This window comes from Melozone crissalis, unplaced genomic scaffold (assembly GCF_028551555.1).
Source record: "Melozone crissalis strain CALT ecotype California unplaced genomic scaffold, PUWL_Pcris_2 ptg000018l_1, whole genome shotgun sequence".
Classification (NCBI taxonomy): domain Eukaryota; kingdom Metazoa; phylum Chordata; class Aves; order Passeriformes; family Passerellidae; genus Melozone; species Melozone crissalis.
The window spans coordinates 19,654,383-19,671,992 of record NW_026535796.1 but is presented as its reverse complement, the minus strand read 5'-3'; the positions used below and the strand labels follow the sequence as shown (position 1 = coordinate 19,671,992).

The window sequence follows — 17,610 nt, the reverse complement described above, 5'->3', positions numbered from 1 at the left end:
ATTCAGCTCCCAAGGCAGGGCAAGGCTCCTACAGCAACTCAGCCCCATCATTACCACATCTCACCTTCTCTTGGTCCTGGGCAGGAAACAGGTTCCTGAAGCAGCAAACACTGATCCACAGAGCAGTCAGTGTTTCTGACTAGACAAAAAGCTATTTGGGACCAGAATGCCGCATTATGATAACTGCACTATGATCCTGGTCCAGAGTCCGGAGCTGCAAGCGTGGGCTTTGGACTGTCTGTGCCCTGACAGGCAACAGCATCATTCTTCACACTGACATCCATGCCAATCAATGCCAACTGATCATCTGGCCAAATCACAGCAAATGGCCTCCTGCTAGGGAACGGTGTCACTTCAAACGCTGTCAGCTGTTGCTCAAGGAATACAGCGTAACCACATCCCTGGTCAAGGATATCCCTGAGCCCTCTCCTCCTAAGGATGCCTTGGCAGCCGTGACCATTTCTGCATTTAAGTTCCCAAGGGAACTTAACACTCCCTGCTTTGTCACACAGTTGATCTTCCCGTGATGTAGGAGTGCCAGCTGGAGCTGTAAGACTGATAATCAACAGCAAGGGAGAACATGCACTCCCAAAGAGCAGCAGTTTGCATGCTACACAAGCAGCCTCTGATCAGCACCTCTCATCAGACTGCCAGGCAAACTGTGAACACACCTTCAACTCTCCCTCCCTCTCTTTCACCCTCCAGCCTCCAACCTTAGAGAAGAAACAGTGCTTAGACTGTTCTTAGCCCTTGATGCTTCTGGCTCTGCACTCAGCCATGGGTGAGGGCCACAGCTGCTCAACCAGCATTTGGCAGGTGGATCCTCTGACTGCAGGGTTTCCATTTCCTGTTTGTGCTGCACTCAGGATGGGCTGGGCTAAATCTTCGGAGTCATGAGAAACACTTAATGCAATAAGCAGAAACAACACTGCAAGTCAGAAGCCTCAGGTTCCTGTGTTTTCTCCCCTGTGGTGCCTCACCATGCAGTGAGATGCACTCATAATTTGGTTTTGCTACTCTTTAGGATACGTGGTAAGCCTGCTGGGTGTTCATTATGTCTGGACTAAAGGAAGAAGTGAAGGTAAGAGAAATGGATGGTCAGTATCAGACTCAATTACTAGGAGCAGAGAATCCCATGTCCCACTCCATAGCTGGATTCTACTTGTACAGTCCAGGAGCAGTTCCCCTCTAAATCAGAGGAAAATTAACTAAAAAGAAGTAAAAGCCTTGTTTGTCCTCCTGCAAAGAGCACCAAGATCCACAATCTGCTGAATATTCTGCAGGGATCTATGTTGGCATTTTGTTTCTGGTTATTACCAGTTGAAATTTCTGCAACCTCTACATTATTCCCGGGCCAAAAGACAAAATAATAAAGTTATATGGCTTCAAAGGTGCATTGTCACAAGGGTTTCCTTCATTTATCTCATAGATATGTTGTAAACGCTGATACTGTTGACTGAAAGATAGATTTTAATTCAACAAGAATAAATGTTTTCTGTTCTAAGGGACACAAAACTGTCTGTCTTCCATAGCAGGTATTAAATATGGCCAGTACCCCTACTTTCACATCTTGTGGTCTGCTCTGAAAAACACTGGGTCTCTAACAGGATGGAGCTCTGCCACCTGTCCCTACCAAGCACAGGAAAGCTGAACCCACGACATTCTGCTCCTACCAGGTTTCTGCCAAAACATCAGTCTTGCTGGAAACTGAAATGTTACTATCCAAGAAGTAAATGGAAAGTTCCTCACTATAGGAAAGTTGACTCAGAGCCCAAACATTCAAGATTTATTCAGGCTGTCCATCACCCAGAACAGATATGTGGTAAATCAAACATCACTTCAGCAGATGGTGTGGCAGAAGGAAAGAAATCGTTCTTAACCTCCAAAACAACTGCAGTTTAAATATTCAGAAACAGTCTAGCAAATTGACAGTTCTCTGCCTGTCTTTCACATCTCATGGGTCACTGACTGACTTCTCCAGCCATGAGAAGGGGACATCTAGAAAGACAACACTCTTTACATGATAAAATAAGCCCGGCATCCTATCAGGTAGGACACAGACTTATCAGGATGAATATTTGGTAATACTTAAAATCCAAACAGATCCGCATTTCTCTGTGCACAGACCAATAAATAGGTTTATCCTGAAACATAATCACAACTTGTTAAGGCGCAAACTTGTCATTTGTGAACTGTGCATGACCTCAAATCCAAATGTACTACAAGTGCCAATCAGTTTAAATCAGGTGTGGTTTCTGTGTAACATCAAGGGAGACTGTGTTCTGGCAAGAAGCCAGGAAATAACTTCAATAAGCTAATCTCCCCTGAGTGAGCTTGGGAAGGAAGCTGAGCATGTGCTGCGTCTCATTTGCAATGGTGGTGCAGTCTGTTACCTGGAGACACAGCTCTATCCTGCCTGCCCAGCAGCTCAGGGCTAGGCACCCCCACTTCAACATCCCAGGGACTCAGGAGCCCACAGTGGAATCTCCAGTCTGAGCAGACAAAGAGAAATAAAGAAAATTTTATTACTTATCCTTTCTTACACTTTTCGATTTGCCAGAAACCGCTACCGTCCAACAGGAATTGCAAAACTGTTTTCTACTAGTTGGTCTATCCCCAGCAGTTTGGGTTAGTGGACACATGTTGAAAGCTGGCCCTGCTTTCAGCACATCCTCATGTAACAGCCCCAGAAACTGCATCCCACACAACTTTGAGATTCTGCCTGAAAGAAATGTAACAGTGGAAGACTATAGTACTGTAAATAATTTTTTCTATAGGAAAGGATAGGAAGCACAAGGACAGAATTAAGGTTCCTGCATGTATATATCTACATACATATAGAGAGGTTACTGATAGATATTGATTTTAAAAAGGTTTTCACATAACTTTTCTTTCATACCATGATAATTCAGCTTCTAACATCCTATACTGTCAGACACTCACTTGCAAAAGATCTCAGCAAATTTCACTGCTTCAATATGGAATCTAGGTCCAGATATGTGCCCTTTCTCTGCTCCAGTTCCCACAACTGCAGGTTATAACAACTCTACCTCAGAACACTGTTGAATAATTTAAGTAATTAGTGCTTGTAAACTAAATTAGAGGCACTCAAATAAAAGAGTCAAGTACTCAAATAAGCAGCAATTCAGTGTTAAGCAAAAATGATTATGAGAGTCTAAAAATACATCATGTAAAAAACAGACCACACATATACTAGTAGCAGTTTGCCAACTGCTCTTCCATCTATCACAAGACAAAGTCCAGCACTCCACCTCTCCTGCCTTGTCTCCTCTGAACTGCCTCTTCCATTATCCTCTAAGGAAGCATAAGGAGTGACTGCCTCACCTGCAGCGCACTGCACTGTTCAAACAGGGCCCACCCCTGGCAATGGAATGCAAGTGTCAACATGCAGCAGGCACTGCTACTGAGCGGGGTGTGGTGTTTACCTAGGGGAAAGCCACATCCTTCAACCACTTTAATAACTCCAAGCTTCAACACAGTATAACCCTGAGATTATTCCAAACCACTCTGTTGAAAGGATTTTGAAACAAACAAACAAAAAAATAACAACCCCAACCAAACAGAAATCCACGCTCCTATTAATGGAATGTGGCAATGATTAAGAAACCTGTAATTCTATGGAAATTAGTACTCTTCACCTTATCCCATTGGAGCAAGAGGCTTTTTGACACAAACCTAAGATTAGAGAAACTCTTCCTTCCCCAAGTCAGCCCTAAGAACTATGTAAGGAATACAGAGAAAAGATGACATCTCCCTTGAGCAAAACTACAGGATCAAAAGATAATTTCTGTCAACAGAACGACGTAAGAAAAGTGAGTTGAATTCCTCCTCTGTATCAGTAGCAGCTAGCCCCAGAGACAAGGGGTTATTTAAGATTTTAATTTCCATAATGTAGCCTTAAGAAAGAGAATCAAATTCAAACCTTACATAAGCGTGAGTGACTCAACTAAAGACTGAAACTGAAACAAGGCATCTGTCTTCCTGAAGAGTTGTGGGTGTTTGAACAATAGCAAATGTGTTTTATGGAGCATGCTTCCTCTGCCCGGAAGGTAAACCTGCGTTCACCATCACGATGCTGGAGATCCCACCTTTGTAGAAGCATAAACATCAATTGCTGATTATTGAGATGCAAACTCACCTAAAAATAAAGTAAAATAAGCAGGGTGTAGTTTATAAGGGCAATTTATCTACCAAAATTATTATCTTATGGCAAAAGAGATTTAAAAACCCCCATAAAACTTCAAAGAACTTCATACTGTTGGCTCCTAGCAACAGAACTGCAAGCCACACTCCCGTATCTTGCACAACCACCTACACCAGCCTCCTGGTATATGGAGCAAGCAGCAGCTTCTGTGCCACATTGGACATGGGTAGCAAAACCCAAGAGCAACCAATATCAATTTACCAGGGTTCAGCAAAGAGAAAACAGACATTTGAAATGCCATCTGCAGATGGGTGATGACCTACACTGGACACAGGGGAACAGGCCACGTAGAGAAGTTACTTCACAAGACAAGACTGATTTGCTGCCCACCTACTCTTTTATTAAAGAATGCAATGTAAAAAGAATATTGGTGATTTGGCTACATTCATCCTGTAGTCCCAGACAGGACTGTTTCCTGTAAAACCAGAGAACTGAAAAGGCAGACTAGGATCAAAGCACAGAACTATAGCAATGGAAGAAGACATATTTCTAGAGATGATGTGGAAAATCCCAATGGATAAATAGGGACAGAAGACAGATGATTAATTATGTGTCATTCCAATTTTAATATTGGAATGAGAAATCATAATCAGGACATCAGCCAGTCCTATTACTGGAAAAAGACTTGGAGACTGTTGGCATAGTGATTAACTATCACTGGACTGTTACAGAGCTCAGGACTTGCTCCCTTTCTTGGCATCTTTGCTGAAAGCAATAATTTTCTGTGGTCTTGCTATAAATTTTGAGAAAACAACTCATGAAACTCTTATAGGGGCCTGATGAGTGCCCAAACCCAAGCACCTGAAAGTCAGGAGTCTCCACTTTAAAATCCTTTTATAGGTTTTTCAACAGAATGGCAGGATCTGTCCTGAAATGAGTAACCTCAGGATTTAATTGCTTACTCCTCCTGGGTTAGTACAATGCAGGCAAAAAAGTTCCTTATTTAAATGCCACTGAGCAAGACAATACAAACTGTATCAAATTATCAGCTCAAAATTCTGATACTCAGCATTTTGCACTATGAAAAGTGAGAGCTGAAGCGTAGGAGGGTTTCTTAGTTTCTTCAGATTATATTTTCCTCTGAACAAAGCTGACCCTTTGTGGGGTCAGCGACGCCGTCCCTACAGACCGTACATGGGTGGCAAAGGAGGGAGCCCACACCAAGCAGAGCTTGTCATTATTAGAATATTCAGGTCAAGTGCACTTAGCCAACAACCCACTCAAACCCCACACAAGATAACAGCTAATCTGCATGCAAAAACACTGTTCACACAGATTTTTATCCTTTCTGCTGCATCACATAAGCATACAATGAAGGAGAAGAGTACAAAGGCCGTACAGTCTTCTCTAGCTCTGCCTCTTTCAGAGAGGCAAAACCCAGATTTCCTGCACAACCAGGAAAGCACCAATGCACAAGAATTCTTTGTATGTGTTTTGTTCTCTGGTGATTAGCTCTAAGTTAACCACCTCAAAAAAGAGCTAAAACTCTGGTTTGCTTCAGATTTAACAACTCTAACAAAAACTTGAGGTGTTTCCAAGGCTAGAAAAAGATTCATATTGACGCCACTACAAAATTTCTAGTGAATCCTCTCGAAAGCTTTTTAACTTTGAATTTTGAGGAAGGAACCTGAAATCTAGGAAGAGGAGTGTTTTCAAAGCAGGAGTAAGCAATGTGAGGAACAGAAGTCAACCTGAAAAAGCCTGGCAAATTGTGAGAACCTCAAATTAATTTGCAGTAGACTCTCATTAGTAGTTAATTACCTTCTGTGGAGACTGCTCGGCACAGCACAAACAAGGGATCAGTGTAGCTCAGCTGTGAGGGATGTGTTCAGCCATACACAGGAGGGAATTCGAGGAGGCTCAGCTGTGCACCAGGGAGCTGTGAACTAGGTTTTCCCCACACCAGAGGGCACCTATCACGGTGCCTGAAGAGCCTCTCCAAGGGCAGCCCTGCAGTGAGTGCCCTCTCCAGCATGGGCACCTCACCCAGGCCAGGCAGCACTGCCTTGTTCCACAGCGCACGCTTCGGGAATGCAGGGAGGATGAAACATCACTGCCAGATGTCAGCACCTTCTCCTCCTGGAACATGTTCAGATCCAGAATTACAGTTGAGCTGGAACTTTAATAATGCCTTAAATGCAAAACTGAGTACTCAGAAGTTAGAAATTTTCAGAATTGAAGTTTGCGGTACAAACTTAAAGACAATGTTACAGCAGCAGTACACTGTTTTCCAAATATTAGTGCATTTGTTTTCACGACCTGTTAAATGAAGGGAAAAATAGTGAAGGAAAGATAGGTTAATGTGAAAAGTACAACTAATTTAGAAGGCTTAAACTGAGGTGTCAACCTTTGCTTCTCCTAATAGCCGGTGTTATACAATACTGTAGGATACTGTTGTAGAACAGCTCCCATTAACTTTGGCTGCATGCACAAATGTTCAGTGTTTCTGCTAGTAAGGTTCACTCTCAAGTTAGTCAAAAGGAGAATGAAAAAAATACAGTTATTGGCCATGGTGAAAGTCTCCATAAATAACTTCCCTAGTCTCTTCTCAGGCAAAGAAGGACTGTGAAACTGTGAAAGGCAGCAGCTCTCCACATCAGCATTCAGCCGTGTTAAATTGGGAAGTCAGCCTTTCCCTTCTGTGATCTGCTGCAGAGCTATCTGTGAATAAACAGAGGTTCTGCAATACATTACATCAGTGACTGTGGAACTGTAACTTATCCTTTGAGTTGACTGAAAATATAGAACTGTTGAAAGTCATGAATTCTGTGCATCAAGTGCTATGCCTACTTGTTATGAAAGACAGTAGAACATTAACATACCCACACTGCAGGCACGTGAGCTCTTTCATTACATATACTTTCAATGTTTGACTGATGATTTCTTAATATAGTTGTCATATGTTCTCCTGAGGTTTTTTTGAGAATGTATTTTCCTTGATTTTTAAAGCAATAATCTGCTTGCCTATTAGGTTTTGCTCTTCCCCTCACATTTCCAGTACCCTTCCCAAACCCTGTCAGTGACTCCCCTTCTGTCTGATGGTACATAACCTGAAGCTATGACAACCCTCTTACCTCCCTCATCTCCAAAGTTTTCCTCTTGAGTAGCCTGCATTAGAACCTTGCAGCTGCCCTTTGCAATATGTGTACCCATAAGATTGGTCATTTGAAAGCACCACTACCTGTGCCAGATGCTTCTAAATCTTTGAAGATTTTCAGCAGAGCTGGTGATTTCAGAGCATTTGAAGAGGTTCCGGTAGTGGAAGGTCTTGACATGCAGCAGCAAGGCTCCCTCCATTTCCAAAGTACGTGCTGCAGAGTGAGCCAGAGCTGGCTGGCTGGTGAGAGATGCCTTCTTGTATGGGAAAACCCAATTGACAGCTGCCTGGAGCACAGCTGAGCCTCCCTGAGCTCACCTCCTGCGCCTGGAGTGGGATGGCGGCACACATCCCTCACAGCTGGGCTCCGTCGATCTCTTGTGTGCCCACAGCACACAGACTCTGACTAGCACCAGCACCTCAAAGGTGAGAAGTAGAAGCCTGCATTTGATTCAGCACTCCACCACAGGAAGCAAACGAAGTAGAGCACAGAAAATAGTTCTGTCTTGAGTGAACATCACTAGAAAGAACCACTGCAGTGTTCTCACTATATGGAGCTGCTTGAAAAGAGCTGAGACACAAAGAAAGCTGTGTTCTCTGTAGCAGCTCAGAGTAGTGAATGCAGCTGTAACTAAGACTGGATCACTTTATGTTGGGATGTGGCAGAGATCAGGAGACAAAATCAGTTGTATTGATAATTAATGATAATTTTCTACCATCACTGAAAACAAAGACCTTCTCTCTCTATGCAGTGTTCAATGCAATTTCTCAAGAGACGTTATTCTCATCACATGAAAGTTGTACAAAGTACACATGAAGTTGTATGAAGCAATTTCTGCTGATACATCCCAAGTGAACCCTGCCATTCCCACTAACTAACTCATACAGTTCTGCAACATCCCAGCTTCCTGTTAATCCTCTGGATGAATCAGACACATTTCAGTACCAATGACACCCAGACTAAACAAGTTTCTATACATATTCTTTATCACCTGTAACCACACCTCTGTTAGAATGTGGCTGACATACAGATGAGGTCAGAAGGCTGAATAAAGCAGCAGACTGAAGCTGAATGTGAGTAAAATAAACATGGTAATAGTGGGCTGAGGTAAACAGTTTAAAGTGTTTGCATCACTGCATCACCTTACTTGGATATTTCAGCCTGTAAATACGGAGTACTCCTGGATTCTGGGTTAATGCCGAGCTCCCACAAAGCAGTGTGTGTGCTCTGCTTGCCATAGTCACCAACTGGCTTGGAGAGTCTGTCCCAAGCTCTAAATCTGGATCATCTCAAGTCTATGATCACTGCTTCACATGAGCTGTTGATTTGTCTTTGGCTGACTTCTTCCCAAGCTTGCCAAGGAACAGAAGATTTGGTAACAAGCAACAATAGCCAGGCCTGATGGGTTCAGGGTAGGTTTCTATAGAATCTGTCTCACACCTACATGTTTTGGAATGTAAAAGATTTCATCCCTTGTGAGAAGCTCATCATTCATCAGTACAAAAATCCCCTCAAATGCTGCTGGCTATGTGTGATCCCAGACAGCATTCTCCATAACTGACAGGAATGAATTAGTTAAGCATTGGAAACAATACACCAATACACCACCATTGGAACCACCACCACCACCACACTGTTATCCAGTGCCAGGCTATTTGCTAGCCTGACTCTGGAGGAACAGGGAGCCTCTCCCCGTTCCCTACACTTTTATTCAGAAGGAGTTGATGGACACTAACACCTGCTCCCACTCCCCTCCTTTTTTATTATATTTTTCCCCAGATACGCTATGCTGTGGACAGACAATGCCACCTTACCTAATTTGTGAGCTTTTGAGATGAAGCTCTGTTGGTAGAGAAGAGCGCTTAAAAATTCCATTTAAACCTGCGCTATGCAAGATCCAAATTAACATGGACTGAATTTCCTCTGCCTCAGCCCCCTTTCACTGCAAGAACTACCCTGACTGTGAAGGAAGAAGAGAGATAGACTTGACTGCTGCTGTACATAAGATCACCTTTTCCTTCCAAGATGTCTAAGGTTAACATTACTTTTTCTACCACCACACTTTATAGATAATCACTACAAAATGCCACATGATGATCTTTAGTTTTTTCTTAGCCACTGCTAAAAAAACCAGCTATTTACCACATAAATACAATGTGCATTCTCAGCTTCCAACATTAAATTGCATCACATTGTGAGCATTTAACCAAACCAATCCACTTTAACAGATTCCATTTATAATAAACTTTAGATGTGAGTTGAGGTAATTTTTGAATATGTTAACTACCACACTAATTACACATGGTAATCAAATAAACCAGTTTAAAAATATTCACTCTAATCAGTCTAACAGGGTAATAGTGTCAGGACCCAAAAATACACAGACATGCAAAATTTCCAAACTATTGCTCCAACCACTACCCTTATTCCTTTTAAGACTGGCATGGGTTTTCACAAATAAATCTGCTGAGTCAATGATAGTGTGAGTAAAATAGGTACTTAGGTATTGCTTCTTTAAATATGCATCACCCAGTGAGGAGGATTTGCTGTTACTTTTTTCTCACCTTTCCAGTTGAAACAAGCATTATAAGGAGGTTTGAACTATAAAAGCGGACATACAGAGAAACTTCTACAATACACCCAACACAGCAGGTCCAGAAGGGAAAAGTTATCACAGAGTTCTTTCAACTTTAGACTGTATGCCCAAACAACATGTCCTTTAACATAAGAAAAATGAACTATCAGAATGAAATTGATTCAGAAGAGAAGAATCTTGTAATGTCTAAGTCACCATTTCAGATATATCCATGATTAGAAACTCTTATCTGATAAGGCATTTAATTGCCTCTCTCTCACCTGATTTGAGAACAGCTAAGTCAATTTCCTTACAGACAAGAAGTCTGTAATAAAAAGTCACCATCAGACCTGATACTGCTGATGGTTTGATAGACTCCACCACTGCAATGTACAGTGCTGAAGAATTCATCCTCAAACTGAGAGACGGCTCTCAGTTCAGAGTTTTGTTCCAAGTACAGTGCAAACATGGAACATCACTGCTACTTGCCTCAAATTTGTTCAGTATACAATGGGAAGATTTCAGTATTTGGGACTGTCATTATAAATATGCATGCTTTTAGCAGCATGAAATGTATTCCATTAAAAGCAGCTGCCTCATGAGCAGAACACTAGAGAGAGAAGCTTAGTTTCTACTTGACTGGTATCTACTGTCTTGCACCCTTATCAGAGTATCTACAGCTTGTCACTGTCCTCTATAAACTCATTCCAAAAGTCCTCCAACCTCCCCAACATTTCCACACCCCCTCACAAGTTCTTCCCTTTCACCCCTGTGCCTCAACGAGCACCTTCCACATTCCCTAACCTCACCAGCCCACAGCAGTGTATGATCCCTCCCACACCTTCTGCTAATTACCCTCAGGAGAGGAGGCACTACCTGCTGCAGCTGGATCCAGCATGGAAGCACCTACGGATTAGCCAGCGTGCACATGGCAACTTGCCAGCCAACTAGCAAAACAGAACACAGCTGTTTATCTCCTCTGGTACCTTCCCCTCAGAGAATAAAAAGTATGCACTTATTTTGGTTTCCTCTCTTCCACCCAGTCTGACCTTTGTGAAACTTTAAAGAGCTCTTGAAGAAACTTTGAGATGTCTATGCTGCTGCCAAATTTGGCTGAAACCTACTAAAGCAGTTGAAATTGTATTGATAGAGTGATTACACAAGCTTTCTTTCCTTTGGAGAGTAGGCTAAAATCCCATTAACAGTCTTACTTATGTCATCCCGTCATTCCTATTCTTCATTTAAAAATAACAATTATATTCTACTGCATTAGCTTATGTAACCCACCCCTGAGCCAAAGCAGTTAAAACTTTCATCCTGTATTTATTAATTTATTTAGTTAGTTAGCTATTAAGTGTGTGTGCCATTCTATACACTTGTCCATTTTAAGGTACTTGATGTTATGAAAAATACAATTAAGAAGATCAGTGAAACCAAACCAAATGTACTTCACTAATAAATATCCCCCAAAGTTTCTGGTATTACTGCAGGCAAGATCTGAACTGCTTTTTCTCTAGCAAACTGTCAGCTGTTCTCATGGTTACAGTTCTAGGAATTTGGAATGACAGGTCACAGCTATGAAAATGAGTAGATTTATTTGGCATGTTTCTATCTAGTAAATAACATTCTCCTATAAGGAGGACAAAAGGCTGCTGTACATTATCATGGTATTTATTCTCTGTGAAATCCACTCTTTAAAGTCCCCGTCCCAACAAGGAATGTGCTAACCAGACTTCTTAAAACTGCTCATTCGCAGAATTAAGACAAAAATACATAAGTCTTGTATCCTCTCCCTTACTATAAAGGCACCACTGGTGTTTTTACAGCAAGATTCAGCTGTGTATATACACTTCCCCATGGCATGAAGCAAGGCTACAAAAGTATGCTTCCCATTTAAATGCAGGAATGTTAGCTTTTGCCATAGGGTAAAATCTATTCTGTCAATTGGCTATTTAAAAAATAACCAATATTTCTTAAGTTACTGCCAAGAGTTACAAATATCCAAATACGGCATTATGCAGTTTCCATTATCACAGCTTTGCACCAGTGGTTTTCACAAACCCCAAGTTGAACCAACAGGACAGCAGCAGAATCGGCTTCTCTCATACTTCCATCCCTTCTCTGTTGGAAGGGTCTTTTTTCAGGAAAGCCTGGATACTCCCATTTCAAAGCCTCTGCTAATTACTGCAAAATGGCATGAATAACTTATGCAGAGAAACTGGAACACCACCCACTGAGCTGCTCTCAGAGGTGGGCCTGCCCAGATGTGAACTGTCCCAGTGGAGCCAGGCTGGGACTGTCACTGATGCACTGTCACCGTCATCAGCCCCAAGGTATTCACTGCCCCCAACACTCCTGGGACATGCCCACGTACTGTGCTCAAGAAGAAACAAAAATTTAACATCATCATGATATGTCAATCCATCCAACCCCAAATGCTCTGTGAAATACTTAACTGAATCACTCATCCTCTTGGAAAGCTGTTTGCCAAGTGAACTACCAAGGAGAACTTTCCTCCAAGGAATACAGTCAGAGACAGCACTCCCAGGCACACCGTCCTGAGAGTTAAGGCCTGAGAACTCCAGGGCAGCAAGCCATGGACACAGAGGCTCCTGAGCTTCCCATCTCACACACAGTCCTGCACAGGTAGCTTGAGAGCCCACGATATTTCAGACTCAGCTGGGTCTTGATCTCCAGATCAACAGTAGAGAGGTCTGGGAGGGCCTTCTTCAGCTTAGGTCTCAAGTTCCTGGGTCTCCAGATGGAAGCCTTGAAGCTCTGATAACAGGAACATTATCAGAACTTCTACTCCCACAGTTGAAGACCTGGGCAAGTTTCCAAGGTCCCTGGTAGGCACTGGGGAGCCTGGTAGGCTTGACAACCCAGCAGTTCTCTGAGCACTGGTCTGAGCTTAATCATAAGGCACCAGGCTCCAAATTAACTTCCAACATTTCCAGAGAAAAGTCTCAGGGAATTCCCCAATACCAGAGAAATTTTAAAATGTCAAAATTTCCCATGAATTAGGAAACAGAAAACTTTGGCCCACCTCTGATTCCAGTTTCCTTCAGAAAAGTCTCCATGCTTTGTGTTCCACTCTTAGAACAAGCCTTCACCTATTAAAATACACTGAAAACAATAAATATAAACAAAATGTTCCAAATTGCCTTTAAATGAAATCTTCAAAATATAAAACCATTCCACAGAGTATCCTAAAATTTGTAGTTATTTTCACTTGCATGTTTGTGCCTTGAACCCAAAGCCTTCCACTCTAAAATAAACATTCATCCTGCCTCAAGATTTACGAGTTGAAAGGACACATCCTGTACAGCAGAACCCTCAGAGGTTCAAAGCACGGACTCCAGCTTTGGCACAGTATGAGGTCACTGTTTTGCTGAAGAAACGACTGGACAGCATCGTCCAGTACCAAAAGACATCCGTGACAGGAACTGTCCTGGATGCCTCCAGATATTGCTGAGCAAACAGTGCAGCCACCTGAGAAGAAGGGCAGTGCACCTGACCACAGAGAAACAGCAGATTCCTGGGATTCCAACTCTTGGTGGGTAATGCAGCAAGCAAGGGAGGGATGAGCCATGAAAGCGGTCACTGAGCAGGTGAGCCCATTTAATTTATTAGGTAGTGCCATGGAGTTCTGCTGGTTTAGAGTCCTAGGTACCAGACCCTGCTCTGTTTTGACAACTTGCCACAGAAGGGATAATGAGATAAAGAAAATCAGCCAGAATGCAAGCTCCTGGGTGCAGTTTGCCCCATCTTCCCCTATACTGCAGGTATGGAAACATAACTCAGCCTTTTAAAGCATCAAGTATTTCACCTGAGTTGAGGAAATACTTACTTTACAAGGAGGAATTAAACAGTCCTGCAGCTGTGCTAAACTTTGGAAAACTGCAAAAACTTTTTCAAAAACTGAATTATTATAATACTATGGAAGTTCTCATTTTCCCACACACCTAAGTGAACAGGATGGTCTCTTGGTGTTTAAAACATTTATAATACGGATATTTTTAGTCTATAAATCAGTGTTAGAGATCTTCTTCTTTTAATATTTTATTTTCTTGTAATTAAAAGGTGACTATAAAGACTTCCTAAAAGAAAGTAGTAGCACTCACATGATACATGCATTTCAGACTATTGGGAAGGATACAGCCCCAATCATTTAAGTCTCAATATTGTATTCAGTACAAATGACTTCAGAGAATCAGAAGCATAAGCTTTGATGCAGCACAGCTTCTCATCTGAAGAATCAGTTTTGCTTCAGTCTACACACAGAGTTTAACCAGAGGCCACAATGCCATCTCAGAGTTCTCTTACTGCTGAAGCATCATCACTTAATTCTTGCTGCACGCATATTGCCACAGCAGGGATACTGAGTCAAATGATCCCACGGCCTTTTAGTATCTTTAATTTCTGTTCTCCTGCTACTTTCACAAAATCACATAGCATGTCTTTTAGAAAAGAAAGCAAAACAAGTGATTTTTTTTGTTGTGTAAACCAGATTCTATCTCAGAATCAAAAGTACAAACTAAGACTTATTATTACAGGTTTCTTTATACTCAAAATGACAAAATACAAAACTCTTTTTTTTCTGTTCCGAAATCAGGCCACGAGTTGATGCAAACAAAACCAATATTGTGCACAGCATTTTAGTCCCTGGACTATGTGTCCTTTAAAGTAGTAAACCCACAATTACCATGAGAAAAGTCCAGCTGGAGGTATCACCTACAAGTTGCATTACTTCTTCTTTATACCTTTTTTATCAAAGCATATGTTGTGCTTGAAAACAATTCAGCACCCATGAGTTGGCAGTAGAACAACAATTTAAGCAGCAGTGTCAATGAAGGTGGGAGGGGGAATTCACTAAAGCTACATTTTTCAAGTACAAAAGCCTGAGAAGCACTCTGTATGGAGTCAGGGACTCATACATCAAAGACTATGAAAAAGCAACTAACTATATGCCTTTAAAAGTGCACTTCATGGATGAAAGCTGCCAAGTTACAGAGGGGATTTACTGAGAAGAATGTGTTGCTGCCAGAATGGACAAAAGCATGCATTCTATCCATTCCAAGCTCCTCCCCATCTCCTGTCATGCTCACAGCAAGAAATGGCTCAAAAATTGACAACCACAGACTCCAGGACTGAAAGAGACAAAAAATACCTGCTGGGAAATGCCTGGTAAAATTTTATTTTGAGCATCTGACACAGGAGACTGGAAAAAAGAAAAAAACCCACTTATGATCAAAAAACACCTCCCCGTATTCTTGGGACGCAAAGTACAACTCCACAGCAGAAAGAAACAGCGCACACCTGGCCGGGTTTTTGAGGAGCCCACGTGCAGAAGCGCTTTTCCAACAGGCACAGCAGCAGCGCCTGTTGCGGCGCACTGCCGCCGGCCCAGGACAGGAGCTGCACGGAGCTTTCCTGGAGCTGGGTCACGGAACCCTCGCTCCAAGCGGGAGCATCTGTTGGCCCCTGAGGAGCCCGGCAGGCGCCCAGCCGCCCGGCCAGGGGCAGCGCGTCCCGGGCGAGCCGTTCACCCCGCGCCCCTACCTGGCTGGTGTCCTCGCCGTGCTCCAAGTGCACGATGCCCTGGCTCCTACACTCCGTGTCGCTCAGCACGTCGTCCTCCGAGTCCTCCAGGAGGGACGAGGAGCCGGTGGAGGAGATGGAGGAGTTGGACAGCCGGCGGGACTGCAGGTGCAGCGAGCTGCCCGTCCTCAGCCCGCCGCCCTCCGGCCGCGCCGGCCGCGCCTGGGGGCTGCCCTGCGCCTCCTCGCTCTCCTCGGCGGTGACGGTGAGCCGGGGGATGACGGGCGGCAGAACGCCGTTCGGGGGTCGGCAGCCCCTCTTGGGCCGGTCGGGCAGCTGACGGGCGGCGGCGGCGGCGACGGCGGCGCAGCGAGCCTCGAAGAGGGAGCAGAGCTCGCCCACGGTGAGCCGCTTGGCCCGGCTGAGCTCCGGGCTGCTGTGCAGCCCCGCGCGGGGCTCCATGGCGGGGTCGGCGCCGGGCGCCTGCCGAGCAGCGCTCCAGGACCGGCGCCCGGAGGCGCGCATGGGGGAGCGCCGCGCCGCCGCCGCCGGGGAAACTTCTTTGTGGCTCAGTCAGTCTCCCGCGGCTGCCCGGAGCCCGGCGGAGAGGTGCATCGCCAGCCCACCCTGCCCGGGCGGCTCTGAGTCACCCGCGGCGACAGCCGGAGGCTGCTACCGTGCCCGCTGACCCGGCGCCAGGGCCATGGGGGCGCGCTGAGCCCGCCCGACCGCCCGCCCGCCGCCACCGCCCCGCTCCGCCTCGGCGCTGAGGGGAGGAGCGATCGAATCGCAGCGAGCCCAGCCGCGCCGCGGGAACCCCTGCCCGCCCCTTCCCGCCGCCGCCACCATCATCACCATCACCATCACCGCCCTTTTGGTTTCGCTTTCCCTGCGGCGGCCCCCGGGGAGCGGCCCGGGGGTGTCCCGGTGCCCGCCCGAGTGCGCCGCCTTACCTCCGCGCCGCCGCTCCCGCCGCCGGCCCTCGCCCGCCGGCCGCGGCTCCCCGGGCACGGCGGCTGCGCAGCGCGGCCCCACAGCCCAGCCCCGGCTGGGGACGCGGGCGAGGCGGCCTCGGACCCTCCCGGGGGATTTCGGCCCCCTCAGGGCCGCGCGTGGCCGTCTGGGGTCCGTGTGTGAGCGTCCCCTCGCTGCGCGCTGACCCCGGGGGCCACCTCCAGGCCTCCGCCGCTGCCGTGGCGGGACCGCGACATCCTGGGGTGGCTCAGCGCCCCCCGCGGGGGCGGGGATGTGACTGGGCTGTCACCAGCCCGCGGGGACCGGGTGGCGGTGCGTGAGTGACCGCGCCGTGCCGGCGGCTGTGGGCGCTCCCCCGGCCCCGCTGCAGCTTCCCCGGCGGGCTGCGGGCGGGATGGGGGCTTGGGGCAGCCCGAATTGCCTGTCAGTCAGCGCGTTACTGCTGAGCAGCGCTCAGTCAGGCTGCCTTCAGCCGCCGGTTGCTGCGATACCCAAGCCCCCTTGAGCGAATTTCAGCGTTTGACACCCCCTGTCTTGGTACTTCTTGCCTGCTGAACTCCCACTCTTTACCTAAAATGTAACCTGTGCTGGGCTGCCGCGTGTGTTGTAATTGTAGCTATTAAGACCTTTGGAACAGGAAAGGCGTTCTACCATAGGGTTACATCAGCTGAAGTGATTACTAAAATTAATAATTTTGGAACCAAATGCTAAAGTCTTCAGCTGAGTTTTTGCTCATTTATCTCATTGTTTCCTTGTACTCTCCCATCTGTCTCTCACCATCTGCTCTCTCTTGCCTGGTGCTTGGACTGGGAGCTCCGCCGCACCCAGTGCAGTCCCAGCCACGGCTGGGACTCCTCCCTCCAGTGATGCTATAAATTATTTGTTAACTTGTCTTGTGATTCGGTCAGATCATCTGTAAAATAATCACTTGATTATATTACAGCTTGATCTTTCAGGTTACCTTTTAAAAAGCCTGTTCCAAAAGGCACCACACAACATGCCTTCCCCTGAGGTGGCTGCTGGGCTTCTCACAGGGCCCACAGCTTGTGAATGCTAAGGAGCAGACAGAAAGGCAGCTGAGAAAATTAAAATAAGATAAAAAATCAGTCATCTTTGGACACATTTCTGAAACTACGTGGTGCTTAGACAGGAATTTGGGAAGTTTGGATTTTCAGCTTAAATGGCCAAGCTTTGTG

General features: G+C 45.4%; 1 protein-coding gene across 1 annotated transcript in view; it reads right to left on the bottom strand.

The window, feature by feature from the left end:
• ITPKA (inositol-trisphosphate 3-kinase A) overlaps positions 1-16,158 on the bottom strand; it is a 39,460-nt gene extending 23,302 nt beyond the window's left edge. Inside the window, exons 1-2 of the mRNA XM_054276223.1 lie at positions 15,461-16,158; positions 15,069-15,119 (exon numbers count right to left, since the gene is read on the bottom strand). Of these exons, the coding sequence (XP_054132198.1) occupies positions 15,069-15,119; positions 15,461-15,964 (555 nt within the window). The 5' untranslated portion in view covers positions 15,965-16,158. The remainder of the gene's footprint in view (positions 1-15,068; positions 15,120-15,460) is intronic.
• Between the last annotated feature and the right edge of the window lie 1,452 nt (positions 16,159-17,610).